General features: G+C 42.7%; 1 protein-coding gene across 1 annotated transcript; it reads right to left on the bottom strand.

Moving 5' to 3' along the window:
• Positions 1 to 1,637: 1,637 nt before the first annotated feature.
• Positions 1,638 to 15,563, bottom strand: SIK1 (salt inducible kinase 1). The gene is made up of 14 exons (XM_035115164.2): positions 15,424 to 15,563; positions 14,469 to 14,699; positions 13,660 to 13,776; positions 11,417 to 11,480; positions 10,729 to 10,890; positions 10,229 to 10,353; positions 9,980 to 10,103; positions 9,133 to 9,356; positions 8,456 to 8,605; positions 7,779 to 7,901; positions 7,185 to 7,407; positions 5,431 to 5,706; positions 4,792 to 5,041; positions 1,638 to 3,841 (listed from the first exon to the last, which is right to left on the bottom strand). Exons 2-14 carry the CDS (start codon positions 14,619 to 14,621, stop codon positions 3,436 to 3,438), a joined length of 2,397 nt encoding a protein of 798 aa, XP_034971055.2. The 5' UTR covers positions 14,622 to 14,699; positions 15,424 to 15,563; the 3' UTR covers positions 1,638 to 3,435.
• Positions 15,564 to 27,979: the final 12,416 nt, after the last annotated feature.

Genomic DNA, 27,979 nt, shown 5'->3' with positions numbered 1-27,979 from the left:
CTCCGGCAGGAAGGTAAACAGCGTTTCCGTGTACTGCTCTGGTTCACCAGAAGCAGCTTAGTCATGCTGGCCACATGACCCGGAAGCTGTCTGCAGGCAAACGCCGGCTCCCTCGGCCTATAGAGCGAGATGAGCGCCGCAACCCCAGTCGGACATGACTGGACCTGATGGTCAGGGGCCCCTTTACCTTTTTATATACAATAGTAGGAGGAAGAGAGAGACTGATTACTATATTGATCCAGGGCATCACCTGGTGTGTTTTGTGAGTTTCACACACAGAGAGACTTTATATAATTTTCATCTCGACTCATTATGTTCCCGCAAATTTTTCCCCTAACCTTTTCGGTGCTCTTGGTAAAACTAGCTCCATGTACGGTCCTAGGAGAGCAGCAGTTGAGTATTTTTTATATCAAAAGTTGACAACCCTATGAAGACCCCCAAAATCCATAAAATGTTAAGCCATAATAAATTTGTTAGTGCCAGATGAATTTTAGTTGCTTGCGCTCAAGAGGATCAAACTGTACACAAAAAGAAATACCTTGTATATGACTATGTGGAGACTGGGGATAGGACCAGGAAACATGGTTCCGTTTCCTTTTCCATGTTTTCCGTATACCAGCCTTTACCAACGCCTTTCAGATGTTTTGGACTACAACTCCCATCAGCCCCAGCTAGCACAGCGTTTTGGAAGCTGTAGTCCAAAACCCTCTGGGGGACACCAGATCAGGAAACACAGTAGTATTTGTGTGGGGGTGGAAAACATCTTAGGAGCCCTTCTGTTTTCCATGGAAATAAAAGAATTTACAAAAAGATCTGCTGTAAGGGAAACCCAAATAGATGTATCTTTAAAATAAAATAAAAAAGGATTGCAAGGCAGATCGCTAATTATTTCAACAACTGTTTATTTAAATATTAAATAAAACACAACTAATCATTTTGGTGTACATCTCTTTAACATAAGAAACAAAATGATCTCGTCATGATAAAAAATAAAACTATACATCTTAATTAAACCAATCACATAGTGTATTTAAATAATCTATTGCATTGCAGTCTGCAAAACAGTACTGTCAAGAACACTACAAGGGGGGCGGGGAGGAGACACAAACCCTGAAATGTTGAAAATGACCTTTTTCTACTTCAGAATAGTTTCAAAGCATTTTCTATAGCAATTGGGGAGGGGGGGGCTCAAGAAGTAAAGTGCTTGTCATTGCTTGGAAAAAAAGTTGTTTTTTGTGGCCTCTTGATCTATGGTAGAAAATAAAGTAAAAAGACAGAAATGGGTGGGGTGGGGGATGCAGTTCATAAAATAACATGTTGCTACTGTTTTACGAAAATGAAGGCAATGTTGCTGCTTTGTGATGGATCTTGCTCCCACTCCTTGTAGACACTCCCACAAACCACACACCAAACCGCTTTGCAAGTTAGCATGAGTCTGGTATTTTCTCTGCCAAAAGGCACCAGTCAGAGAGAAGGTTGTAGAGAGTTATTTCCCTTCACCTTGGAGATTCCAGAACACATAGCAGCAGCAGAAGCAGCAAGCTGAAGACACGTCAATATAGATACTGTACACAGATAAAGAGGTTGAAAAGCCACAGATAGATCTATACAACTTTATCTCCCTCCCCACTGCCACCACAGACAGACAGTCTTTGGCTTATTTATTTAAAAAAATAGCTTTTTTTTTTTACATATATAACACTGCAGGTTGCAAGAAGCAGTAGTAACTTGAAGGCACCCCTGTGTTACATTTAGAGATGGGTCCTTAAAAGTGTTAGACAGAATGAAGCTGTTTTCAGACATCTGGATGGTAATTTTGGCCAAGCTTGCTCACCTGCTGACAATTGATCTCCCGTCCTCTTTTCCCCACCAACTATCTATTAGGTCAAAGGAGGACACGCTGTGTTCTCTCCGCTCCCTGTGACATCCATTGCCAGGCTTCCACTGGTATCAACAAAAGTCATTCCCTGGTCAGAGGAAGCATATGCTAGGGAACTCCAAAAAGCTTATTTCAAAAGCCAAGTAGTGTATATTGTCTTCCAAGTCCTATATGTGTGCCAACACGCGCACACACACAGAATATTAAAACCGCAAATAAAAATGCCTAAAATAAAAACAACAACCCTCTCGCCTATTAGTATACAAAACAACAAAACCCAGAAGTTGTGCTGTTCATCTCACTTACAACTAGTTTGTTCAAAAAACGACTGTTTATGAAGAGTATCAAATTGTGCTATCCTATTTTCCTTTTGACTGTCAGTATAATTGTCACAACCTTTTGAATATTGCACGTTTCCCCAACGAGACGGTTCAGTTGGACCCTGATAACGAAATGCATAAAAACCTCATTAGCAGCGGCATTAATTGTGTGCAGCACTGAGAGACATCCCATAGGCAACCTCAAAGCATTTGATAGTGCTTTTCAAGGGGTGGAAGAGGGAAGGGAGGTAAAAGAAGAATTTAAAAAGAAAGCCTTCCCACACCAGCACCTCTTAGCAATTCTGCTCCTATCACCTCTGCAGTATTCCATGGGCATCTCCTCATTGATGCACAGACATTTTCCTACTGTTGAACCTCACCACCACCAGAAGAGAGAAAGGCAGGGACACAATTTGTAGTCTGGTATCAGAACCGCCAGAGGACAAATTAATTGCTTCTAATGAATACAAACTACCCTTAGCTGCTACAAGTGAGAGACTAAGCAGAAAAGTTCACAGTTTCCTCTTAAGGTATAAACCTTTGAGTAAGGGAGAATAAAAAGTAAAGAGAGGTATTGGTTCCTTTAACATGAGTATAAAAACAAATAATGCGTAATAATTTTGTCATTATTCCCCTATCAACGATTAATGTGACACAAAGCATCTGTGTTTATGTTTGTGGGTGGTGGTTTTTTCTTGCTTGTCGTCTTTAAGAAAAGAGGTAATTATCGTCTTCACAAATCCATAAACAAATATTGTGAATAGGGTGGCTCTGGTCCCTTCTTTGAAAAGCCTTCCCCTGCTACACCACAACTATTGACAGCCGTCAAAGTCTTGCATAACAGCAGAGCTGTATTGGCCTGACTTTAATACAGTACCAGAAAAGTGTTTACCTGTGAACTCCCCACCCCACCCCCACTTCCCTGTCATTCTTTTCTTCCAAAAACAAAAAAAGGTGTTGTTTTTTTCTCCTTTCAGTTTCTGGTTATATTTGTTCAGTGCAAGTACAGTTGAAGCCAAAAGACGCAAGTATTGCTTTTTTCTTTTAGTCCGGGGCTTTACTAAGCCAAATGGCCTCTTCACATATTTCAAACAGGTTATTGCTTCTGAGTTTTTACTGTTGCAAAAAATAATAAAAACCACCCATCTGCAGATCGTGGCGAGAGCAGCACACTCTTCCAAAAGAGAGATGTGTGAACCACGAGAACGGGAGAGCAGAAAGGTGGGTGGGGGAACCTTATTTGACTAAGACGAACTTCCCCATCTGGGTGGATGTAAGGTCCTCCATTTCAAAGTCCCCATGCTGCAAAGTAACTGCGTCATAGCTCGGAGATTGCACAGCAAAGCCATTCTGCTGAGAAAACATGGAGGCGATGGGGGAGACATTGCTACTGATGTGCAGGTGGGTGTCTAGGAGGTGAGCAGCTGACGTTACTGGAGAAACACTGACTCCAAACAGGTGAGGTTGGAGAAACTGGGTGTTGCGGAAGGCAAACTCTAATGAGCTCTCACTCTGCAGTTCGGACAGGGGGAAGGAACTGGATGCTTTGCTTCCTGTAGTGTCAGGCATGAGGATGGTGTGCGACTGGGACACCTGAGAAGGTTGGTGACAGGCTGGCTGGTGATGTTGTAACTGGAGCATTCTGAATACAAGAAAGAAGAGAGTGAAGAAGTTATCAATTTTTAATATGCTTCCTTGGGGTTGTTCTCACATTACAGCCTCTGTTCCTCACACCTTCGCATTAGAAGCATTTGTCTTTGCAAGTCATGACAGCAGATTTGGTGGGAGGGGGGAAACACACACACACACACACACATTCTTCTGCATGACTAAACCATTGGTACGGAGTCTCCCTTGTGGGCTGCAGCCCTACACAGACATTCCATCTCTATGTGCGTGGTGGGGAATGGGGATCTTGCCAGCGTAGCCCATCCCATCCTCCGTGGTGTGCTTGCCTCACCCAAAATGCTGTTCGCAAGTTCAGCTATGTGTGTACAACCCAGCATGCACATATCCTACCCACACCACCCGGAGATGTGAAAATCAAGAGGCACAGTTCAGCGTGGACTGAGCTTGTGTGATACTAGGCTCTACGTAGCCCCTGTGCATAAGAGGATGACCTGCAGTAGGGCTGGTGTGATTTGCATCCCCATCATGCACACAGTTTGGCTGTCTGCACAGGACTCTGTGTGATGCAGAAGCAATGTAAGATGCTAAAAAGAATCCTTCCATGCCTGAAAATGCTAAGAATGAATCTTATGACAACAGCTGGAATTCCTCCCACCCCCAATAACAATAATAATAAACCCATTGAAGCCCTGGCTAACTTAAGGCCACTGATTTAAATGGGTCAACTCCAAGAATGACTTAGTCAAACACAACCCATTTATGTTTAAACCTGAGCACCCCATATCGCAAACTGATGCTTTAAGTGGAGGTAGTGATGTACGCATCAGATCACACATCCTGTCCCAAAAGTGATGTGGAAAATAAACAGCTCGTCTGTTTTCAATGTGAAGGCAAGGTCATGGTATACTAAGCTACTGTTGTTACAATAGCCAGTGTGTCTGATGCCAGGTGCTGCTCTCTCACCTCTGCTGCTGAAGCACTTCTTCAAGGAGGTTCCTGCTCTCTCTGCTGCTTACGCCACTGCCACCATTTCCCCCGCTGCTGTATACGCAGGCACTCTGCTGAGAATGCTGGAAAGGACTCGTGCCGTTCCGTGCTACCCGAGCAGATGAGGACTGGCACACCTGGCGAGCGAGCCCTTTGATTTTATTCAGTCCCAGAAAACCTTTGGCTCTAGCATTCTTCCGTAGCTGCTGTCTAAATGCCTTCAAGCCTATAAAGCAAAGAAGAAGGAGGAGGAGAGTTATAATGTTGACATTGTCTTTGGACACACACATTACTTGCACGTACTACAGACCTGCTGGAGCTCATTTCCCCACCAATCAGGAACCTCGTACAAGAGCCACAGAAGACCAATAGAACACAATTTTATCTGCCAAGCATCTCTTTTCCCAACTTGCATATCTTATAAACTGCATTGTTGCATTTTCAGGTTATTTCATGGGATGGGCAAATAAAATGTGTGCAGATGGTCTGTGCTAATCTTATGATCAAAGCAGGAGTCTGGCATATTGATTACAGAACTACAAAAAGTGAATACTTGATGTATCTACTGTGTGTGTTTATGGACTGGTATTGCTTATATAGCGAGGAAATAATTACCTTGAGTTAGTGAGGTATCAGATGCCCTCCTTCCTTCCTGGAAGCTGACCGGCAACAGAGAAGCACCACCCAGACAGCCCTGAGCCTGCAATACTGGTGTGTCCGAATGGGAAGTCGGAAACGATGACGTAACTCTGGCTGTCGCTGGGTGACCAAGCATCATCTGATCTTCCAAACAGTTGCTCAGAGCCACAGAGCCATCATTTGCTGATGAAGTGAGGCAGCTGTCAGAACTGGTTCCTTCCGTAGGGCTTGCGGAAGAGGAAATGACTATGCCTACAAAAAGAAGTAGATGGGTTGGAAGAGAACTTCTGCAAAATGGATACAGGAAGTTAAAGAAGAGTGTTGGAAATAAGATTAATCTCCCCACCCAAAGAAAATCAACCATTAACTGAAGCCTCAAACCACAATGCAAACAAGTATAAAACTCACAAGGCTTTGTACATGGCAGGCATGCCATCCCAGTTATAGCAGCAATGTAGTCTTATAGGATGACTTTATTGCTAAAGCAAGTAATAATAAAATAGGGGATCCTTGCTATATCAAGTGCAGCTGCAATAATTATCTTGGTTTTAGGGCTTACATGACCTTTTCCAGGGGACAGGATGAAGGTAAGGGAATAGTGTTGACACTATTGTGGGTTAGTGTGGTGTGTGTTTAGTAATGGTAGCACACAAATCATGGCAGGTTCTGTAGCTTACCAGGAGGGAGAAGGCGGCTGATGTGCTGGGGAGATCAACCCACCAGTGTGCTTGCACTGCACTGGCTTCCCTGCCATCTCTTCCCTCTCCTTCCTGGTAAGCAACATCAACCCACCTGCCAAGAAGCTAGCATAGCTGGCTAGAACTCTGTGTCAGAGGCAAAATAGCCTGCTTCCAAATAATGCCATGGAATGCAGCAAGAGATGCAAACTGTTCACTAAGCTTCAAAAACACACCCCATACCCATTGAAAATAGGTACCAAAGAGTGAAAACACACAATATCCAAAGAAACTAGGGTGGAGAGGGAATGAGAACAGGAAATAAAAAAAAAGTAATGTTCAGACTTGCGCTTTTAAATTAAATGGTTACATGAAGTGCTCTATCGTTTTGGTGAGCAACAGAGAACGAAGAGAGGGACTTAAAAGGTTTTAAGAGGGCATGGCTAGGGAAAGAGCCTGTTTTGCTTGTCTCAGGAAAAATAATAGGAAATGGCCTTATACAGAGTCATGTAGCATTGTCTACAATGACTGGCAGCTGCTCTCCAGGGTTTCAAGCACGAGTCTCTCCCAGCTCTACCTGCAGACTTCCAGGATTGAACCTGGGACCTTCTGAATGCAAGCGGATGCTCTGCTGCTGAGCTATTGTATATTCTCAATGGTGCTCATACCACCATCTTCCAACTATGGGAAGCCCAACTATGGGGCTCATATTTTGACAAAACGTTGACAAACACTGCAGCTACAATGCTTAAAAAAGGAAATTCCCTCTACAAAGATGATCATGCTTGGGTAAATGTCATTCAGATTTCCAATAACCATTACATGTTTATTGTGAACTAGAAGGAAAAGCCCCATTCTGGAATAGGCCTGTGAGAGTTACTTGGCTGTTTGGCTCCAAAGCCAAATGTTTTAAATAGCCTACAGTAAATAAATGCAATAAACAGAGGCACAAAAAAACTGGTGTCTGTCAACATGTTGTTCAAAGCACAAAAAGGAAACAGTCTTCTACTCTCTATGTATATCCTGCGGTCTGCCCTTCTTGCAAACACTTACATGGTGGAGAACACTGATAGAAATGAGTTGTCACTTCAGCCAGCGTGTGCCTTCGGCTTGTGTTGATGGGGAGGCGAATGGGGTTGAAGGCTTTAATTTCCTCCTCCAGCTCTTTGTCCTGCCTGACTTCCTCACTGATGGTGGTTTCCAGGAGGCTGTTTGGAGAGATTGAGCGATTCCGAAAAAGACTGTTGAAGTTCGGGTCCACAGGAAAGAACATAGGCTGAAAGGTCAAAAAATACAGGAAGTGATAGAGTGCCCTTGTTTGGTTCTTCCCCACATTTCTCTCCCCAACACTCCCTTCATTATCACAGCTGCTTGGGTGCCCTATGTATTATGCCTCTATGATATCCTTCAAGGGATTTTTTTATTCAGTTTTATGAATTTACATGGGAGTGCAAAACAAATAAAAAGATGGATGGGGTGGAAAATTAAATGCATCCTGGACCTTTTTGCCCCCAGGTCTCTCTCTCTCTCTCTCTCTCTCTCTCTCTCTCTCTCTCGCACACACACACACACACACACACACACACACACACAAGCATGCACACTTCCTTCAATCAAACACGAAGTGAGGATGCTAGCAGCACCAACCTGTAATGGGTTGTTTATGTCACAATCCATTTCTGCCTGCAAGGGCGACTGAATCAGATTCTGGGGCTGCTGGTAGAACAGAGATGATCTCAAGGTCTCGCTGGCAAGGCTGTCCTGAGGCAACTGAAGCCAAAGAAGGATTGAGAGAACAGTCATTACCAACCACTCTTGTAACTGGAACAAATACATTAAGTTTGAAATGCTGCATGGGTATGGATCAATATGAAAGGATGAATTAATTTGCTCTTCAATAAATACATATCCATACAGAGTTCCAAGTAATACAGAGGTTAGGACATTGCACAGGATGCAGCTCCCGTCTGCTTAATGCTTCACAGACGGAAATTTCCTGCAGCTATAGTTTCGACACTTGTATAATTCATTCTACATCCTCCTGAGTGCTTGCAGAATTTTGGTTTTAAACCTGAAGCAAGCCACGTTTCCTGTCAACACTGAGGCCGGGTGCAAGAGACCTCCCCCCCCCACCTGCTTCCTATCCCCTGCTGAAAAATGTCCTTTGATCTCAGGCATAAAAAGAAACATGAGGAAAATGCCACTCTTGGTCACACAAAATATAAGCTACTGCCCCAGAAGCAGAATACACAGCAGAATATATACTTCTTAAAAGGACAGCGAGGAGCTGGTGTGACCTTATGAAGGACAGCGCATCATCTTACCTCAATGTTGCTGAAGTCTGAGCTCCTTGGCCTTTGCTGACGGCTGCTTACTGGGCGATTTGACAACTGATTGCTTCGGTACTCCTTGAGACGCTCCAGGAGAAGGTAATAAATTGCAGCGAAGTGATTGTAGCTGCTGTTTTGTAGAGACTAGAGGAGACAGGAGAGAGAAAGGCAGCTGTTAAAATATTGCTTGGTTCAAAAGGGGAGTGCCACCTCTCCACTAAAGGTCAGAAGGTCAAGATGCATTTACTTGGAAGAATGAGCCCCCGAAATCAAGAGGGATTCTACCAAATAATGCATTTAAAATAGAGGGATTGGGATGTGTGCAGTATTAGAAGCAACACAAGCCCATTCTCAGCAGGCAAAAAACCTTGGTCATGTGTGCTTTCAGGTTAGTCTCAAATGTCTCAGGTATGTCTCCAGCCTAATAATTCAGTCTCGTGCCTATAGTGCCATATTTGAGAAGCACCCTGCCTGGTTTCCAGATAACACAGAAGAAATTCTACCAAGCAACACACCACCTTTTAGCACGACAACAACATGGGGAACCATTTTCAAAATTGGAAATCTAAATGGGAAGCATATTACCCTTTCCTATAGAGCACATTGGCTATTCCAATATTTTATAAGGGACAAGGGCTTCTCAGGTGCCAAACATGTAGCTAAGGGCTCACCTCAACTGTTCTCTGCCTATCAATCCCAAGGGTATGCATGATCCCAAGGACTTGTTCGTTGTAGTCACCCAGGTTAGAGTTGTAGTTATGCATGGAGAATGACAAAGTCTGCTGCTGCTGAAGCGAAGGGTCTGCTTGCATCCACTTGTGCTGCTTTATTTGGGCAATTGTGATTCGTTTTGTGGGATCTACAACCAGCATTCGTCGAATCAGCGTTTCACAGTCTGTTGAAAGACAAGACACAAAACCGAAACATGAAGATAGATATTATGAGGCAAGACACATCACTGAAAGCTAAACTAGTGGCCACTACTTTTTATCCTTACACATAAAAGAGCACCAAACAACCTTAGGTAAATCTACCTTCATGGCTATTTTGCAATTGTATCACATACTGCTCAAAAGAGTTTAAGATGTTTTTAAGTCTACATGCTGAAAACAATGATAAATTAACTTGTTCTTTTTCCCACAGCATGAGCAAGATGTAAGTTATTGGGGGACTGTAGCAAACTGTCAATATTTCAGTCTTTGACAGAATGTCCTAGTTTTAATGACTGAATGAATTTAGAATAATTTTTAATATGCCCCTTTTCATTAAATAAAATATAAGCCACTACAGCCAGTCATCCTCTTCTACACAGATATGCCTTTGTATATGTCAAAGAAAATCTACATGGGAAACTATCAACATAGATCTAAAGGGTTCTTCTAAACACCAAAAACAGGATTACACAAGACATAAGTTTTCATCTGGAAAATATGGTTCAAAACCTAAAAATCTAACAAATAACTAGAAAACAGGAAAGGAATTGTGGATTTCTAATGCCAGAAAGATTGGTAAACACACCTTGTGACATGAAGTAGGGAATGCGGAATCGTCCTTCAAGCACCCTTTGTCTTAAAGACGGCAGATTGGGTCCATCAAATGGCAGAGAACCACAGACAAGGACATACAGCACCACGCCAAGGCTCTGCCAAGAAATAAAAACAGTGCAATACATGAATGCCTGAAATGCAGTCAGTGAAGTTTGTCAAGCATCACCACCTTGGAAAATTAATACACAACCAGAAATCTAATACAGAATGCAATACCTACCCATATATCAAGATGCGGACCTTCATATTCCTTTCCTTCAAAGACTTCAGGGGCTGCATAAGGTGGGCTCCCACACCACGTAGAGAGAGGCTCTCCAGATTTGTAGAAGTTTCCAAACCCAAAGTCTGTAGAGGAAGATGAATTAAATACTGCTTTATATTTTTAAAGATACACTTGTAATTAAAGCAAGCAGGGGCACTGCAAGGGACCTCTGTGTACTTGTTTTGTTTTTATATTTCAAGATTGGATTTTATTATTTTATTCATTGTGAGCTGTTCAGAGAAAGTATGTCAGTGAGCAGCTTATATAAATCCAGTAAATAAATAAATTGCACCTATGCTTCTTTGCTAAGTATTATATATAATCCATTCAGCAAGTTCATAAACATAGAATTTCAAAGGTGCTGTCTATTGTGGCATCACACAAAGAAGTTGTTCAAAGAAGGATTTCATGAAGCCCTACTAAGTTTTTAGTGACATCATCTGTGCAACCACTCTCACCTGCAAGCTTGATGTTCATGTTAGCGTCTAACAACAGGTTCTCCGTTTTGAGGTCTCTGTGCACTATATGATGACTGTGGCAATATTCTACAGCTGAAAGGATCTGCCAGAACTTCTTCCGTGCTTCACTCTCACTCAGGTGACCATGGGAAGTCAAGTGATCTGCCAAAGACAATGACAAAAGGGTCAAATACTAAATGCCACGGACAAACTTCTCCTTTGATCCCCAACTAGACTTTCCTCCTTCGGTGTTGTGACCTTTACTTTGGATATCTAAGCATTAGGATCAAAATCCTCAGCTTCTGTACCCTCATAAAACAACACGCCCACAAATAAATTCCCATTATTTGGACTTCAGCTAATTAAGGAATTAATTTATATCTGGCTTTTCAGCCTAGACCAGACAAATACTTGTCTGTTCAAAGCACTGTTATCTGAAGTAGAGTGAAACCCATATAATTCTATCATAGCTGCCAAGTTATCCCCTTTTTTTAAGGGATTTTCCCTTATGCTGAATAGGCTTCCTCGCAAGAAAAGGGAAAACTTGGCAGCTATGAATTCTATGCCTGTAGAAGTCTACAGATAAACAAAGCCCACATTTATTCGAATGCTAAGATGCATGCTCCTCACCCAACATTCAAATTACTAAGGAAGTGTCTACTGCTATGCTTTGATGATAAGAACTTACCGAACATTTCTCCATTTTTGGCAAATTCAGTTACAATGTAAAGCATATCTTTTGTCTCCATAACCTAATAAGGGTATAGAGGGAGAGGAGAAAGAAAGGGGGAGGGAAAACCCAGAATGTATTAAAGATACAGGCCTTTGAAATATTTAATATACTTTTGAATATCATATCAAATGCATTTGCTCCATAGAAAAGAGCTAAACGAAAAGACCAGGCTTCCCTGCATGAACCTAATATTGTTTCTATACGGAGATACTTTAATAGCATCCACCTCTTCCTTCAATGTCCATAATTTATTATATTAACGTGTATTAACTACACAGGCGTATCATGTTATTTAAGGACAGTTAACAGGACTCATGATCTCACTGTTAGGAAGCAGGTGACCGACACATTCAGAAGGTGGAACAAAAAGCAAACAAGAACTATCCAAGCGCCCCATTCACACTTGGTATTGTGTGGGTTTATTCACTCAGTTAAGTTACTAGACATGCCTGTCTGTCCATAACAGCTTCCTCTGTGTGCTCAGCTATTTCTCAACGTCCATCAACACTCAAGTGTGAATGGCAATTTCAGTATCAATTTACTTCTAAAAGGCATTACCGCCTGCAAAATAACTTTAAAATGACCCTAAGCATTTTTTAAAACATGGTTCAAATTCTTTCAAAAAAATAAATTTCACATGTTGCTCCCTGAGACTGCCTCTTCTGCTTTGCAGCATCAAATGATAAATATAAAACATCCGTCAAAGACAGCTCTCCCAAACAGAACTGTACTTTCTGGTTCAGTAAATTCTGGCTTACAAAAAAAGATTAAGAACCACAAAGCAGCATCAGTGTCTTTTCAGAAAATATAATTTTTAAGATTCTGCAAGGAGGTTTGAATATCAAAGGCAGAGAAAGGCACTCTCATCCCACATATAAACATAATGAGAAATATAAATTTTAAATATATATATATATGTAGAAAGAAGTGACAGGAAGAGTAAGACATTTTAAATGTTCCGGGAAAGAGGCCAATTGGATTAAAATTAGACAGTGCTGTTGAAACTAAGTCAACACTATCCTTCCACCCCCAAACTGGCATTTCACCTAATTCCTGCAGCTCAGACTCCTCCACCAAAGGGGAGCATCAAAAAATGAACACAGAAAAGACGTGTAGGTAGGAATACTGTCCTCTCCTCCTCACAAAAACAGCTTCTAAAAACACTTTTCTGGTTCAGCTGAGTAGCCTAATTCAGCAATGAGAGGATTTAAACAATATTCAATGCCTGAAATATTATTTTGACCTGGACTATTTTATAGAAAGGAAATAAAAATTATCTGTCGGGTAGTGATGACAAACAGACCTAAATATGTGTTACAGCAGTTAATATAGCAGCCACATAAGTGTACTTTAAAAATAATGCCTCTACCAAAACAAGTTTCTCACTGGCTCTGCTTTTCATATTTGCGAAGCTTATCCTTGCTCATCTTCCCAAAGATAAGATGTATTTTCTAGGCATCTTATATTATGGCAATTGTTACTGTACACTGAACTTAAGAGCAGCTATATTCTTAAGCCACATGCTTAACATTTTCTTCTTCCTTAGACAAAAAGTCACTCATCACCTTCCTCTTAAATCCATATGGTGCTCTTTAAGATGATTAAGAGGAACTTCCACCAAACACTAATTAGATAAGATATTTAGCATTTGTAAATTCAACTCTGCTCACCAGATGCAGAGAACATCAGTTTGTTCTTTTTTTAAGGAATGTTTGTGCTGAAAATACAACTGAGCTAGAACAAATTGCATAGTGTTTCACTGTGGCTTTTGAGTTCCTAAAACCAAGATTTTAAGAAAACTTCCAAGTGGCAGCCTGACCCTAAACACATTTACTCAGACGAAGCCCAATTTCAACTGGTAATTCAAATAATCAGCATTGTAAGTAGAAGCTTGATTATGGTTTTGAAAATTCTATAAACAGAGAAGTATTTTCATCATGTAAAAGCACACCTAGCACATTGAATGTTTTTCAGTCACATTTGAACAATTTATAACTGTTTGAATTGATTTTGAAAACAAAATAACAACCTTGCTAAATATTTAGATACGAAATACTTTGTCACTTTGTTCCAGCATTGTTTAGAAAGGTAATGTTAATTCATTTCCTGTTGGAAGCATGTGCATTTTAAGATCATTAGCAGCCAAAGCCATAAGGATAAGTCTAATAGCCAGGTAGTGATCAGAACTTATCTCTTACCTGATACAGCTTGATAATGTGGGGGTGGTTCAAAAGCTTCATAATCTGAACCTCTCGATAGATTTTCTCCAAATTGCTCGAATCTAACCGTGTTTTGTCGATAATTTTTATTGCAACCTATAGTTTTAAAAAAAAACCCAGAATACTTGTAAAATATGGTTTTATACACAACATACAAGTACAAATAAAATGTTTTGAAAAACGAATATTTGAGAAAGTTAGGGAAAAACAATCAACAAATTTTCTGTGTTTTATAATACTGTATATTGTCTAGTCCAGATTCAAGAAAATAGATCATAGGCTGACTTAGAAATTCAGCATATATAATTAAACTATATGTGTGTGTGTATGTATATATATATATATATATATATATATATATATATATATATATATAAAAATGTCGAAGCTTTCAGTGTTTTGATCCAAATCACATATCCCACCTAAGTTCTAGAAAGGTAATGTAAGCTGGAGTTGCATTACACAGCTTATTTCAAAAACTGACAACTACCTAGGAATATCAAATAAGACACCATGTCTTTGGTTTGTTTTAATTATGTCAACAAAAATAGTGAAGAGAGCACTAATCACCAATATTTCCAAATTCCGTTTGAAGTGATTTCAATGTGCAAATTGAACTGCTGCTATTTTAACTACATTCTATTATACAGTCTACTCCAGGGAATTTCTCTTAATGTACTTAGTTTAGTCCTTATCTGTGGAAACAGAAAGCCCCACAGAGGAATACTACCAGCCCTTTACAGTTGATTTTCTATACAGATCAAGGCAGCAAACATCAACACACCCACCTGCGTTTTGGTTACTCTGTGTCTGGCCAGTTTTACTACAGCAAAATTGCCTTTCCCCAAGGTCCTCTCAATATCATAGAATCCGACCCGAAGAGGCCTTTGCTGGCTGTGGCTTGAGGTGGGGACAGTTGTATAATCTGACATGATCACCATGGTTTGATTTTGGTGGGTGACAAATGCTATTTAGAAATTTCTACATAAGCCTTCCTCTTCAGAGACTGGAATCTGCACCTGCAAGAAGACAAATAAAGTTCCGGTGAATTTTCCCCCATATATATAAATTCCATCTGCCCCACTGAGGCTCTACCAAATTGCCTCAAACTTCAGAAGTTAGTCCTGAGGACTTTTCAACTTTGAGAAAGCGCAACTGACTCTTTCAAAGCTTGCCTAAAATGACTACACAATCAAGACAATGAAAGGTACTTTTGCAGCTTCAAAAATCAGCAATAAGTAGCAGAAAAGTGCTGGGCAAGTTCTGTCTAGGATGAGGGAAGAAACCCGTTCCAGGATCATCTGAAAAACTAAATTCTGCGCCCGATCCATTCAAGTTCCACTAACAATGAATGGGACGGGAATTGGGGGGCGTTAAGAGGAGCGCCGTGCAAATCCCCTGCGGCTTGGCGAGTCTTGCAGCTTGGGAACCTCGCATGGACTATTCACTTTATATATATATATATATATGAAGATAGAGAAACGCTCCACTAAAAAGCTACCTAGGGGTTGCAACAAGGGCTTCCCTCAAAGCAGCCGCCGTCCCGGGAGGCAGAGAGAGAGAAAAGGCTACCCAGACTGTGGGGAGTCCAGGAATGCCCCCGAGGACGGAGCATGAACGAAACCACGAGGCGGAGGCGCCGCTGGAAATTCCCCTCGGAAAACTTGCCCCGCCGCGCGCGCCCCGAGTCAGTGCAGCGCCGGCTGCGAGCGTCTTCCCGCGCGCCTCGCTCTCCGACTCTACCTTGCGCTAGGCGGGCTGGCTGGCTGGCGGGCTGGCTGCTGCTGCTGCTACTACTACTGCCGCCGCCGCTGCCGCCGCCTCCTGCTCCGCGCCCGCCTGCCTGCCTGCCAGGCTCCCAGGCTGCTGCTGCTGCTGCTGCTGCTGCTGCTGCTGCTAGTGGCGCCGCCGCCGCCGCTGCTCTCCTTGCTGCCCTCGCGCTCTGTGTGTGCCGGGGCCAGAGGAGCACGCGGGAAGCCCTCCCTCCGCCCCCTCCGAAAACCGAGACAGGCCCATTGACGTCACTTTGACGCCAGAGCGACGCGCGACCAAGCGCGAGCCTGAATGAGAAGGGAGAGAGAGACATCCAGCCGTTGCCAAGAGACGGGCGGCTCTGACGTACGCCCAGATGGGCCCGTCGCCCTGGAGATCGGGAAGGTGGGGTGACGTTAGCGCCGAGGGAAAGGGAGAGGGAAGGAGCGAGGGAGGAGGAACGGCCCTCCCCGTTCGAACCACACCACGTGACCGTTTGTTATCATTGCAGGGGTCGCCCCCTGTCGGAGCCACAGCAGCGCCTCCAATTAACCCGTCCGGCGCCGGAACTCAGCCTTTTCCTTTTCCTTTGTTAACCCCTTGTGCCCCGGAGCCCAGTGTGAGATTGGGCGCGTGGAACTCTACGGACTCTACTGCGTGAGAATGTAAGAGACCGTGTGCAAAGGGCGGCCGGAGAGCGGGGCTGCTTGGCAGTTAACGGTCGCACGTGCGCCGCCTCCCCCGAGACCCCGATTAACCCAGTAGGCGCCAGTGGGGCGGATTTAACCTCTTTGCCGACGCGGCAAAGCGACCCAGGCAGGCAAGCAAGCAGGCAGGGCACCGAAATAGGATTAGGCAGCTTCACGCACCGGCACCCAAGGCAAGGATTAAACCTCGCCTCGGCTCTGAGAGGCTAGGCTGGCAGGAATGGCCTCTCCTCGGGGGCAGCCAGGGGCAGCTCGGCTGATCGCCGGGCTCTCCTCCAGGCGGTTGAGGGGGAGGCGCCAGTTAAAAGTTGGCTTTGAACCACCCTCGAAAAGGCTCCGAGCTCTCGGGCATATGTGATTTTTTTTGTTTTGATTTTTGGAACCACGTGTCAAGGCATTTGGAAGCCGCGTGTGTCAACTGTCCCTCGGGGCGCTTAAAATCTGACCAAAGAGACCTCGGCTTCTAAAAGCGCCCGAGAAGGTTGTTTTTCCCTCCTCGCATCTCCCGATAAGGGATGGAGAACAAGAACAACTCCGCGAAGATGAGGCCGGCGGCCACCAAATTTAAAACAACAACCCCCTCCCGCCCCGAAACAGTTAAACGTGCCTTGTAGATCCAATGCTTCATTTTTTATGTGCTGCGTGCACAAATAGTCAACGGGCTCCAAGCAAAATCCCCGGCGTGACCTTGACAGTTTGTCCTGCCTGGATTCAGTTTGCGTGGGTCACCTTGCCCCAACTCCTATAATGCCATTTAAATTGGCCGAGAGCTCGTGCAATGTGGCAGCAGGCCAGGAGTCCAAAGGCTAGTTTTCATTTGCCCAGAGTGGAGAACAATGGAGCAAAACCTCCGAATGAGAGTGGAGAATCACTCCAGCCCAAGATTTAGCCATCAGCAACGTCATTTGGGGGGTGAGGTGATGCAGAAGCTGTGGCTTGGTACAGAATTCTGTATGCGTAAATGTATATATACACATGTAATCAACTCAGTTCCATGGTTTATGGCAGATGCTCCCTCTATGCGGCTCCAGCCAATTTCTACATTTTTCATTTCATTTGGGGGTTTTCCCCCTCCCTTTGAATTATTAGCATAATCACAACTGTATTTTTTAATATAAAAAACAAACCCACAGGAGGAACATAACAAAAATCAGGAAATTTTTGAGACAGAGACAAATTGATATATAAATGTTATATAAAAATTACTGTGGTGTTTAAAACAACAACAACAACAACAACAACAAGAGCATATCCTGGACATATTTTTCCTTAGAGAGGAGGAGAGGTCAATATCTCATTTCTTAGCCGTAAAATTTAAGTAGGAATTCTGTGCACATTTACTCCAGGAAATAAAAATAACAAATTCATTTGTACCCACTGCATGGTTCCTACACAGCTGTCTTCCAGTAAGCCAAAAGTTAAAATTGGGTTGCAAGGACAAAAGTGTAGGTGTGACAGAAACAAGACATGACCTTAGCAGAATAGACATCTGGGAGTTTTGAGTGTTTGGGCTGCTAGACACAAACTTGATCAATGACCTTGGACTTTACTTGACCTATATTTGTGATGGAGGTGATGAGATGTACCTGTTCAGTGATGATCAGTGAGTGTCTGAACAGTGCCCAAAGAACCTCATGTGAAATAACAGGTGAACATTCCTGATTATTAGGAAACAAAACTCACTGTTCTCACTTGAAGCCTAACAAAACAACATGTACAAGCACAGTGGCTGCAAATGAACAATTCCCTAGAAGCGATTACGGGTAAGATACATTGTGACAGGCTGTGTTTCATCCCCTTGAAACACTGGCAAGAGACTGTCCTAAACAAAGGTACACTGTAGTCATAAAATAAAAGGATTTGTCACCCAGGAGTGGATGATATTGAGCAGCTCAGCATAACTGGTAAAATGATCTATTATGGCACTTTACACAGAAGTAAGGCCCGTTGGAGTCTTAGGATTATCCTAGGGACCCTTGTATATTTCTGGAATTCCTTCAAGTGGGGCTTGCAACACAATGTTACAGTGTGGAATGTTGCTGTTTAGTGTTTCCATTGTATCCCAATTCCATACCTTCCCCCTAATTCCCCCACCCTGCAGCCAGTAGGCACTTTGTGCCCACTGAGCTTGCTCAGTCTTCACTGGGAAATTTTATGTGGTGTTATATATGGAGGAACACACTTGTGCCCAACTCCAGCTACATTAAATTATTTCATTGCTCAATTGAGGTCTATGGGAAGTTCTCATTTTCTGATCCTTACAACATAAATAATTCTGGGGTGAACCAGGACCTATTCAGACGAGATTATTATTATTATTTACCGGATAGATATTATTGCCAGATAGATATATGTGAGTGGTGGAACTTGTGGTGGAGGCGGGGTTTGTGGGTGTGGTATAGATTTCAGAGGAAGGGAGGGGGTGTACTGTGGGAGGAATTCCACTTGAGGGCGCTGTTTTACTTTGTGGAAAAACAGGTTTTTACCTGCGGAGGTGTGAGTTGTGAGGGTTTTTTTTCTAACAACACTTGGGGAGTGGCCTGGATCGTTGTGTCAAAATTTCAGGGCGATCGGTCAAGTGGTTATGGAGAAAAGTGGAGCCCACACTTTCACGATTTTTACATTTTTATATATATAGATACATCATATGTGTATATGTGTGTGGCTATCCATTCTCCTGTTCCAACCATTCCATTCTTCCTCATTCTCACACAGTTGTCAATTTATTTCCTCTCACTCAGTCACTGTTCTGTCCTTCTCTCCCACCCAGTTAGAGTTTGTTTACTCTCAATATTCCATATTGAATTATTTATTTATTTTTTAAAAAAATATTTTTATTAATTTTCCAATTAAAACCAATTATATCACATTCAATATTTCAAATTATACACATATATATATCAATCAAACCGAATGTTATGCCAAATCATCTAAAGAATTTTTTATTTGGGTTCCCATGCTTCAAGAAATTGGGAATTCCTCGCAACTGTCCACTGCCGTCTTTTTTCTAAAGTTCAAATCGTCCTCCAAGTTCATAATAATCCAGATCTTCCCCTTACAGTCACATAGATGTTTTCCACTTTCATCCGATTGTTTCCCAGCTGCTGAGATAAATATCAAACAAAGTTTCACAGATGTTCTTTCTCCTGTGTGAGTTAATCAGTCCAGCCTCCCCATAAATCTTCTTAATGGAGCTCCCTGTTGCGTCGAAGCAGCTCGAAGTAGCGCCATCTTAAAAAGCTCAAATCACTTTCGTTTTCTCTCATAGCCATGAAGATTTACAATCATTATAGAATTTACAGCTTTTCTAGGCAGGAGACCCAAACATCAAACCATAAACTCTTGGTAAATTAATGGATCTCCTTGCCCTATAGCTGAACTTAGCTTCAGGTCGCTGCTCCAATTTAAAGTGCGTCACAGCTCATAAATCCTCCGAACGCGTCCAGAACTCCTTCCGTCCGACTAGGGGGGGGCTTTTCTCATCGGCAACTCCACATCTTTAAAAAATATGCTCAGTAACAACAGTTATAAAGTTCAACTCACACAGTCTTTTGCTTCTCTTTCACTCCAAACAAGCCAGGACATCGCGTCCGGGAAGGTACGAGGCAACAATATGAAGAGAAAAAAAATAAAAACTCACTTCCCTTATCGCTCCGTCCCCATCAATCCTTCTTCCAGATGCAGTACAATCTTTGACTCCTCTTCATCAGCAGCATAAATTTCTCAGCAGTAAACGGCGCTTCTTCCCCTCCTTCTGAAGTATGTCCATAGATTTAAGCCTAATTATCTTCTTTAACCATGGAAATCCCCGCCATGCAGATTAGCGTCCGGGAGTCCTGGCCCTCGTAAGTGCTCAGCCCAAGCTCCCCCCACTCCAAAAACAGTCGGAGTGGGTCTGGGGGCATCGCGGGCCAGCGGCCCCTCTCCGTAACCCCCGGAGAGGGTAGGGGGTTGCCATTTACTCCCCTAGCAACCGCCAAATTCCTTACGAAGGTCAGAGAGATGGAAAACAGGTCCGCCATTCCTGCAGGCGGAAACCGGAACCACCGGAACATGAAGATAGATATTATGAGGCAAGACACATCACTGAAAGCTAAACTAGTGGCCACTACTTTTTATCCTTACACATAAAAGAGCACCAAACAACCTTAGGTAAATCTACCTTCATGGCTATTTTGCAATTGTATCACATACTGCTCAAAAGAGTTTAAGATGTTTTTAAGTCTACATGCTGAAAACAATGATAAATTAACTTGTTCTTTTTCCCACAGCATGAGCAAGATGTAAGTTATTGGGGGACTGTAGCAAACTGTCAATATTTCAGTCTTTGACAGAATGTCCTAGTTTTAATGACTGAATGAATTTAGAATAATTTTTAATATGCCCCTTTTCATTAAATAAAATATAAGCCACTACAGCCAGTCATCCTCTTCTACACAGATATGCCTTTCAATAATAATTGAATTATTATGGTTGGGGTGGGACCTTGAGGTTTACCCCCGGCAACTTTTTGCAATTGTGCACATCTCAGGGTTGTCCAGGGTCTGCTGGTACTTGTCTCTTGTGTGCTAGTACTGCACAAACAACAGGAAATCTCAGGTTGGTATGAGTATACAGGTGGTGGCTGTACTGTTCAGGGATCCCTTCCCTTTTTGCTCCTATGCCTGTTCACCAAACTTTCTTCCACTTCCCCTCCCCTTTTGCATCAGCTTGCAGTCATGAGCGGAGACTGCATTTGGTTCCCAGTTATACATTCTGATATATCCAGACCTCAATCTCTGTCAAATCTGTGGTTCATGTTAGATGAGTCTGGAGGTAGCACACGTTAGGGATTGATTGACATAGGTTAGGTTTCACCCATTCTTCTCGTCTAAAACCTCCCAGGGTTTTATGATAACCTTGTGATGTTTGCAATGCCATTTACATCAACATTGATTCTTTTAATAAAGCCATTCCCACACTTTTCTGTCTGCCAGTTCCAGTTAAATATTAATACGATGTTGTCAAGTAGTTTGGTGATAGAAGTTTTGAAAGTTAAGACACATTCTCTTTCCCCTGCCTCTCTGTTTTTAAAATGCCTTGTAGATCTGCTGCACCACTTTAAAATCTCTGTAGGAATGAGTCAGCATGACTTCCCCCCAACATTGCAGTTTGCAGAGTATTCTCAGTGTATGCTTTATCACTCTCACCAGTTCAGCATGGAATCAGTCCACAAAGTCGCCCTTGTGCAGACCCCTGGGTGTGCATTCTGACAATGTGTGTGCATAAAGTTTCTACACAAATGGGCTTGCCTGTTCAATGGAAGGGGCAGCTTTGTGTGCATGTACTGTTTAGCTTGCACATTACATTGTATGGACAAATTAACTTCCGATTGGGAATGGCTGAATTGCTACAACAGGAAGATATGAAACTGCAAGAAAGGGAGTTTGTAGACTCAAAACAAATAGGGGTGTTTTTTGGTGGAATTAATGAAGTGAAATAAAAATTGAACCATTCTATATTCACAATATGCTTGCAGCCAAATAACTGGCTGGCCAGTTCCATATAATCTCTGAAACTCAGTCCATGCCTGCTCCCAACCAATGCACCTTAGCCTTTTTTTGCCCATTAGGGTTGGTAGGTCACAACACTGTGATGTTATTAAAAGCCACAGCCATCAGAATTCCCCGAACATGGTCTAGACTTTCGACTTTGCAACTCTATACACATTGGCTCGCTCTCTTGTTTGCCCATGTCCAGCCAAAATGGCATCATTTCTCTAGGCCAGACCTTTACCCCAGTTCTGCTTCCTTTGCTCCCCCTTTCGTCATAGTCATAGTCCTGTGCATGCTGGTCACATGCATGCTGACTGAATGCATTGCGGGGAGGAGAGGACTGCCCCCACGGCCACGTCTCCCTGCTCCCCTACCTCTGCATGTTCAGCAGAAGCATGAAAGGGATTCACAATTCCAAATCAAGTTCACCCATCACAGGAGAAAAGGTAATAGAATGTGCAGGTGCTCCAGTTGGTGCATAGACAAATGGGGGCACCTGAAGATCTCCCCTAGGGCCCTGGAAGAACTGGCTTCAAGACTCTGAAGTACTAGACTTACTTACATGTAAGTTACATGACCTGACATACTGCACTCCTATAGATATTTACTCAGATGTAAGTCCTATTGAAGAGTGGGTCGGGCTACTTCTAAGCAAATATGTATAGGATTGCAATGTTTCTTTCCTTTTCCTTTTGAGTTTTATTTATGCCAAGGAAAGCTTTTTATTCTTTAGAAAACTGCAGAACCAAACCATATTTATCTCTGCATAAATATTATTTTCATACTTATAAAGTAACAAGATAACATTTAGAAAACAAAATGAAAACTTTGATTTGGGAGCTTTTGGGAAAGTGCATGTAGTGTTGTTTACTTACAAAGATAATGCCTACAAGAGGCCTCCTTGTAGCTCCCCTTTATAAAAGTTCTTCTTGGGACATTGTCATTATCATTCTGTAATTAATATAATACAACATAATAACATAATTTATGGTGTTTTTAATAATTATGTGGTTTGGGGATATAATGATTAAGGATTCGTTTTTCTGTCAGAAAGGTACCACTTCGTGTGTTCCAATGCAAGTATTTTTTTTTACTGCCAAACCAGTACTGCCAAAGAAGTTATAACTGAACACTTAGTAGCTTGTCTGTGTCTGTCTAGCAGTCAAGCTCCACCTTTTCTTCTGAATCAGTTTCTACTCTTCCCTCTGGCTCTTCTTCACCCTTTCTCTGTAGTTCCTCTGAGACCTCTTCTTGATCCATGGCAACAGAGAAGAAGGTGCTTGCATCTGCAGTTGGTGACCCAAGCTCCAGTTCCTTTTGCTCCCAATGAGTGAGAGCATGGGTACATTGGATGTGAAAGGGGAGCTTGGGTTTCCCCTTTCTGGGTAAACATACTGCCAACTGTGCCAAACACTTACTTGGATGAGACGCTTGGGTTGATCAAGCCAAATGGGAGATTACCACTAAATGACCTGAAGACTAGGTCAGTGTGTCCAAGCCCCAAATCCTTCGCAGTCTTCATCACATTTATCCCATTGTCTACTACTCTACACCCCACCCCTGGCCCAAGAGGTATGAGCTTCTTTTCTGGAAGAAACAAGCTGGTCTCTTGAGTTTGCAAAAACAATTAAATGCCCCTAAGCATAGGGAGTTGTTTGGGCTTTCTTAGAGTAACTGGTATTCCTGATCCGAGCAAATGTAATGACTTCAAACAAGGCAGTCATTAATGTAGAGGTCACCCTAGGGTTGGATGAGCCAGAAGGAAGCATCAAATTGCCCACAGCTTGGGCTACAGGAGGTTGGAGGGAGCTTGGCAGGGGGTTGGACTGGATGGCCCTTGTGGTCTCTTCCAACTCTATGATTCTATGATTCCATTGGTGGGATTTCTTCATGCTCCACAATGAAAGCCTCCTCCTTCAGGTGACTTCCGCAGAAACTGCACATCCAGTGCCTACTGTGGCATTTCTATGCCGGACAGGAAATACATGTGGGTGCTCCTCAAACAGATATTGATAATTTTTCTCATCAACCTGCTCAACTGCCTCCTTGACACAGAAATTGTCATGGCACCAGCGAGTCTTACTGTTGGGGCAGAATTGCCTGTTTCTTGGCAGCCATCCTGAAGATCAAACAACTAAGATGGTGGTGTTAGTTTCCATGTGTCCACCCTATTTACATGTAAAACAAGCGAGTATGGGATACTTGACACTCCAACCACAAAATGCTGCTCCCCTCCCCACCAGGGAAGAAGGGGTGAGTGAAGGTCTGCATCAGGAGGGTGGGGGAAAATAGAGATCTACATCACAATTAGTTTCCCCTGTGGATCTTGCCACCTGAGGCACCAGTCACCTCACTTTGCCTCATGGGTGGGCCAGCTCTGCCTTAAGTTTTACATAGCAGCAGCAGGAAAACATCTTTCAGCAGCTGGCAGCCTCCATTATTTCAAATGCACGCACCCTGCCCAAACGCCCCTGGAATGATGCTATGCCAGGATGTAGCCTTGCTCCAGGGGCCTTCTGGGATAAGAGGTGTTCCACTACTGCAACAGGCAACAGCACAATTTAAAGTAAATGAAAGGGGGGGGGAGAACCTGCTGGTGGTAAAGGTATGCATATTGCATACACTTACACAAGACCTTTGAAAAATTTCACTCTCCCCTCAAAAATGTCAGAACTCCACCCCCTTTTTTGCTTATTGAAGAGGTTGCTAAAATATAAATGAGCATTTTATAATAGAGCCCAATTTCCTGCCAAAAACCACATGGGAACACCATATAAATGGTGGGCGGAAGTTGCAAAAACAGAAACAGTGACAAACTCCCACCCCCAGGACAAAAATCCCCCTACATCTGGAAATAATCCAAGGTGAATGCTGCAGAAATAATTTCAAAAGCAGGTCACACCAAGAAGACGGAAGAAAGCTTTGAATCATGTTTAACTTTGCCTTGTCTTAGGAGAAAACCATTTCCTTACAGGTTTACTTATGCTAAGTGGGTATCCCATCTGTGATTATACCTTTTTAAAATAAACGGTGTCCTCACTGCTGCTGCAAGTATGACAATGCAGTGCTGGAAATGGTGAAGCACTGTGAGAGTAATAGTAACCAAAACGAAATTAAAAAGAAAAACAACTTATGGAAATTGCAATGTTGAACGAGATGACTAAACATGCCAATTAGTAACTGCCATAATTCATCATTCCACCTGGCTGCATCAGTGGGGGAACAGCAGAGCCCTCTCCTTTGGTGCCATGGAGAGGCCACTTGCCTTCTTCCCTCCCTGAACTGTTTACATTCAAACTGGTCACCATGAGACTAATTATATAACTTTAAGAATTGGTGCCTGAGTTTCATTTTTCCCCCCTTCTCTCCCCATCCTTCTTCTTTTCATGTTGTGTCTATTGGATTCATAGATTGTAAGGTACTGGGTACAGATTATTTTTTGGTTTTTTAAAAATAGTATATACAGCGCCTACGAAACTCTAAAGGTAAAGGGACCCCTGACCATTAGGTCCAGTCGTGACAGACTCTGGGGTTGCGGCGCTCATCTCGCGTTATTGGCAGAGGGAGCCGGTGTACAGCTTCCAGGTCATGTGGCCAGCATGACAAAGCTGCTTCTGGCGAACCAGAGCAGCACACGGAAATGGCGTTTACCTTCCCGCTGTAGCGGTACCTATTTATCTACTTGCACTTTGATGTGCTTTCGAACTGCTAGGTTAGCAGGAGCTGGGGGCCGAACAACGGGAGCTCACCCCTTCGTGGGGATTCGAACTGCTGACCTTCTGATCGGAAGCCCTAGGCTCTGTGGTTTAACCCACAGCGCCCCCCGCATCCAAACTCTAGATGCTTTATAATGATGCTAATGAAAAGTGATAGTTCACTGGAGGTGGTTTCTTCTTCAATCTGGACGTCACCTGCTTATGAAATGGAAGCTTCAGTGTTGGAAATGAAAAGGTAGCCAAAATTCAGCGCACCACTAATCTTTTCCCTGCCAAAATGAACAATTTCCCCTCCCTTCACAGATGTTCGGCCACGAACTGCTTTGTTTTCTGAGCAATGGAACTTTCTGAGCCACTGCACCAGCTTCCCCACTTACTATCTAAGCATTCACTGCCAAATACAAAATACAAGTTTGCGCAACAAAGTTACCAGCAACCTACTTAAGCATTTTCTCGTGCAAATATTAGTTCTGCTGGCACTAAACATTTCACCAGCACAACAAGCATACCCCTAAGTGACTTTAACTCAGCACTACATTGGATAGAACCCATTTTTTTCTACACACAGTTTTTCATATAGTAGTGTATGGTTGTACAGCAATGGAGGAACCCAAACACAGCCACCGTGATTTGATTTAAATAGCTAAACATCTTTATTCAGGTCAGGAAGAGGTAACTGATATCATTGTTTATTTTACTCTGTTCACCATCAGTTCTTGGTAGAGACAGCAAGGAAAAAAAACCTTTGCCAATATTCAGCTCTCTTTGGTTACAGGCAACGAGGCTTATTATTACAAGGCTGCTTCCATACTCTCACTCCATTTCTGTGTGGTGTTTAGCATTTGTTTTAAAACAATAAAATTACTGGATCAGTTTCAAGGTTGATGTCTAGTGGTGCACAAAGGAGAGTCATTCATTGGGAGAGCCAAAGGATCTGTCTGTCTCAAGAGAGGCTAATTTGGAGCTCAAGGGTGGACAGATCTCCACAATGTACTGCCCTTTGGCCCTAACCACACCAGTTTCAGCCTTTTGCAACAGGAATGGATGGGGGAGGCACTGGGCATTTGCACTGAATACAGATTTTTCAAGCCGCTGATAGGGTGGGTGAGGAGAGAGATCAAACCTGTGCAAAGGAAAAGGAAGAGGGAATTAGTATGAGAAGAAAGGAAGAGATGAGAAGGCAGGAAGAGACAAGTGCATCTTGGCATGAATAAGGAGGGCAATGTTAGGTCAAATGGCAAAAGCACAGAGATTTCATTCAAGGTAATTTACTCTTAAAACTGTTAAAATAAAAATGTAAGGTAAAAAATTACTGAGCACCAACCAGGACTGATTCTCAAAGCACAAGCATGGAAAGAATGGTCCCTGGTCCTGTATATAAGCCCAGATTTGTGAGAAAGGATGTGTCAATATCCATCTGTAATAATGTTATCAGCCTACCGAGCAGGAAAAAAGAGAAGAAATAGACTGAGTTTTCAACTAGCATAATTAGAGTGCAATCCTGTACAGGAGTTTTGCTAGCGAAGGATGTGATCATCATCATACCCCGCCCATCTGACTGGGTTGCCCCAACCTCTCTGGGCGGCTTCCAGCATATACAGAAACATAATAAAACAGCAAACATTCAAAACCTCCCTTTACAGGACTGTCTTCAGATGTATTCTAAAGGTTGTATAGTTACAGGTAGGGAATGATGAAATATTTTCACAGAAATGCTTACAGGTTTGAATTCATCTTACCAAAGAGAGAAATGCAGAGCTTAGGTACCATCATGCTAATTTAGAAACCCTCAAAAATGCCAAAGATATGAGTCACTGCTCTATAAATTGCTGATTGACAATGAGCTGGATTTTTGTTTGGCAAGTAGGTGGTCCCCTGTAGATGCTTTGAAGAAGGAGATTATATATTGGCAAAGGCATTACTAAAGACATGCATTGTCAGCAACACTCTGCTAGCAACGAGAAAGAAAACTTCAAAGAGGAGGCTTCTGCCAGGATGAGGCAAGGCATTAAGAATTCATGACATCAGTGCTGGAATGGAGTAGAGGTTTCACACTAAATTCCTGTACATATTTGCTTGTGGCTACTTCCAAGTAGGTGTACTTGGCCTTGTGGCCTTCATCAATTCCCTAGATGAAGCTCAACTGGACATCAATAGCACCTACTCAAACCATTTATATTTTGCCGGTAATGTGCTAAACTACAGATAGCAACAACACTTGAAAAGTAAAGCGTTGAAAAAACTAAAAGATGTCAGTAGCTGGCATGAAATTTGAAACATGCGTGGCCATTTCCATATAAGTCCTTGAAAAGCATGCCAATTACCATGATCAATAATTTGAAACTGGAAGGACAGAAAAGCTATATTCACAAGCATATAATTGCTGGGTGCACTTCTAAATTTCAATGTAATTTTTTTGTAAAGTGCAGGACTGAATGTGGCTGGGGAAGTAAGATATCGCTGTACCTCGGACCTGATCAAGCCACAGCCAACTAAAACCCTAAAACTTCCTCCTAAGAAAAACTCTGGCATTGTATTATGACTGGTGATCTCATGGTTCAGGAAGGGCTGCCCCCATTTGCTGATAGCC

The sequence above is a fragment of the Zootoca vivipara genome, chromosome 4 (assembly GCF_963506605.1).
Source record: "Zootoca vivipara chromosome 4, rZooViv1.1, whole genome shotgun sequence".
Taxonomy (NCBI): domain Eukaryota; kingdom Metazoa; phylum Chordata; class Lepidosauria; order Squamata; family Lacertidae; genus Zootoca; species Zootoca vivipara.
This window is presented reverse-complemented; position numbering and strand designations above follow the sequence as displayed.